At 32.7% G+C, this 1,634-nt stretch overlaps 1 protein-coding gene across 1 annotated transcript; it reads left to right on the top strand.

The window, feature by feature from the left end:
- LOC145095226 (uncharacterized) lies at nt 1–1,165 on the top strand. The gene is made up of 4 exons (XM_079033144.1): nt 1–260; nt 344–485; nt 577–721; nt 802–1,165. The coding sequence occupies exons 1-3, from the start codon at nt 1–3 to the stop codon at nt 691–693; spliced, it is 519 nt and encodes a 172-aa protein (XP_078889270.1). The 3' UTR covers nt 694–721; nt 802–1,165.
- The last annotated feature ends 469 nt before the right edge of the window (nt 1,166–1,634 follow it).

Genomic DNA, 1,634 nt, shown 5'->3' with positions numbered 1-1,634 from the left:
ATGGTCGGAAAATTATTAAGCAGTAAAAAAAGATGTTTATTGCGTGAACGGCTATTTCCGGACCATACTAATAGTTCGGTGAAAATCGGCGACCTGAAACGTTTAATTTTAAATCGAACATTCCTAGCACTTGACGACGTTGATGCGGTTAGAGTATGTTTGATATACATTTTGTGTAAAGGTTTTTTGGGTAAAGAAGTTAATGATCGGGTGCCACAAGATTGGTTTTTTTTGGCTGAGAATTTGGATCTCTGGAACAGGTATATTTTGTTTACGTTAAAAGTTCTATTTTATTAAAATTATAATTTATATAATAACCAATTTTGTTTTTTTGTTTTGTTAGCTTCGCTTGGGGTAGCTATCTCTGGGATTTTACTTATGTTGACCTTGAGGATACATGGAACAAAATACATAATTATTTATCACTTTCTGAGCGTGGTCAAACTTTAAAGTACTCCGTCTCAGGATTTACAGCTCCAATAAGGGTATAAAATTTTTCTTATATTTAAATTGTTTTATTGTTATGTTTTTTATTTTAATTTTAACTTTTATTACTGTAATTGTAAAAAATTGTAGATATGGATATATGAGATGATTTCGGCTGTTCGTGTATGTGGATTTGCATCGAGAAAAAATAAAGACTTGCCTCAGATGAAACGATGGAGTGGAACAAAAAAAATTGAAATGGGTTGACGTGAACAAGATTTGGTCAAAGATGCAGGTTTAAAAATATTTCGTTTATTATTAATAAACTTGATTATTATACTTTTATATGCATTTTTAATATGTTTAATTTTTTAGGAGGGGCAACCACCAAGACAAAACATGTTACCGGGTGATGGTGAGATGACATCTTGTTATTATATGTCATTTCAAGAGTATGTATATGGTGAAGGGAAAGCAGTTCCATCCCCAGTACGGGACCATTTTAGGAGACAAGACGAATCTTCGTCTAGTATGTCGTCCAGTGGTCACTCTCATGGTAGAGGTCGGGGCAGTGGGAAACATAACCTAGACGAGGTGTTGAAACGGCTACATGCACTGGAGCAGCATGTGTTTATGAACCGACAACCTACAGAGGTTTTTGTTGAAGAAGTGAATACTGAACAATTTTGGAACGACATTAGTTTTGATGATCCGATAGTGTCACAAAGAAAATATGATGAACAGGTTAGTTACACGCTACATTATTTTTTTAAATTTTATTAACATATATGAATAGTTGTGTTCATATTTTATATTTGAAAATATAGGTTGTGCAAGATGAAGTGATGAATAAAAACAATACAACTGAAAATGTTTTTGGTGATATTCAAGACGACAACGTTGTTATAGATATTACCTTTACGATTTTAATAATTACTTTTTAATAAAGTGTCTTTCGTTATTATGATGGCAAAGAAGTTACACCCGATAAACCGAGGACTCGAAAACCATCACAATATTTGTGCTCTCCTTACACCGAGGTATTCGTTTTATTTATAAACTGATGATTTTATGTTTATGTGAATTATCTGAAAGATATAGATTTAAACATTTGAATATTGTTTTTAGTTGCACACGACACCGAAGCAAAAAAGAAGAACAAAAAAGAAGGTTAATATCAAATCAACAAGCCCCGTTCCTCCTCCAGT

Source organism: Lactuca serriola, chromosome 3, assembly GCF_051521515.1.
Source record: "Lactuca serriola cultivar US96UC23 chromosome 3, Lser_US96UC23_V15, whole genome shotgun sequence".
Classification (NCBI taxonomy): Eukaryota; Viridiplantae; Streptophyta; class Magnoliopsida; order Asterales; family Asteraceae; genus Lactuca; species Lactuca serriola.
This window is presented reverse-complemented; position numbering and strand designations above follow the sequence as displayed.

What these genes read in the sequence shown, in the direction of transcription:
- LOC145095226 (XM_079033144.1), top strand. Translation starts at nt 1, where the DNA reads ATGGTCGGAAAATTATTAAGCAGTAAAAAAAGATGTTTATTGCGTGAA. An exon ending in AATTTGGATCTCTGGAACAG is followed by an intron (nt 261 to 343) that starts GTATATTTTGTT and finishes TTGTTTTGTTAG; the next exon opens with CTTCGCTTGGGGTAGCTATC. An exon ending in GATTTACAGCTCCAATAAGG is followed by an intron (nt 486 to 576) that starts GTATAAAATTTT and finishes AAAAAATTGTAG; the next exon opens with ATATGGATATATGAGATGAT.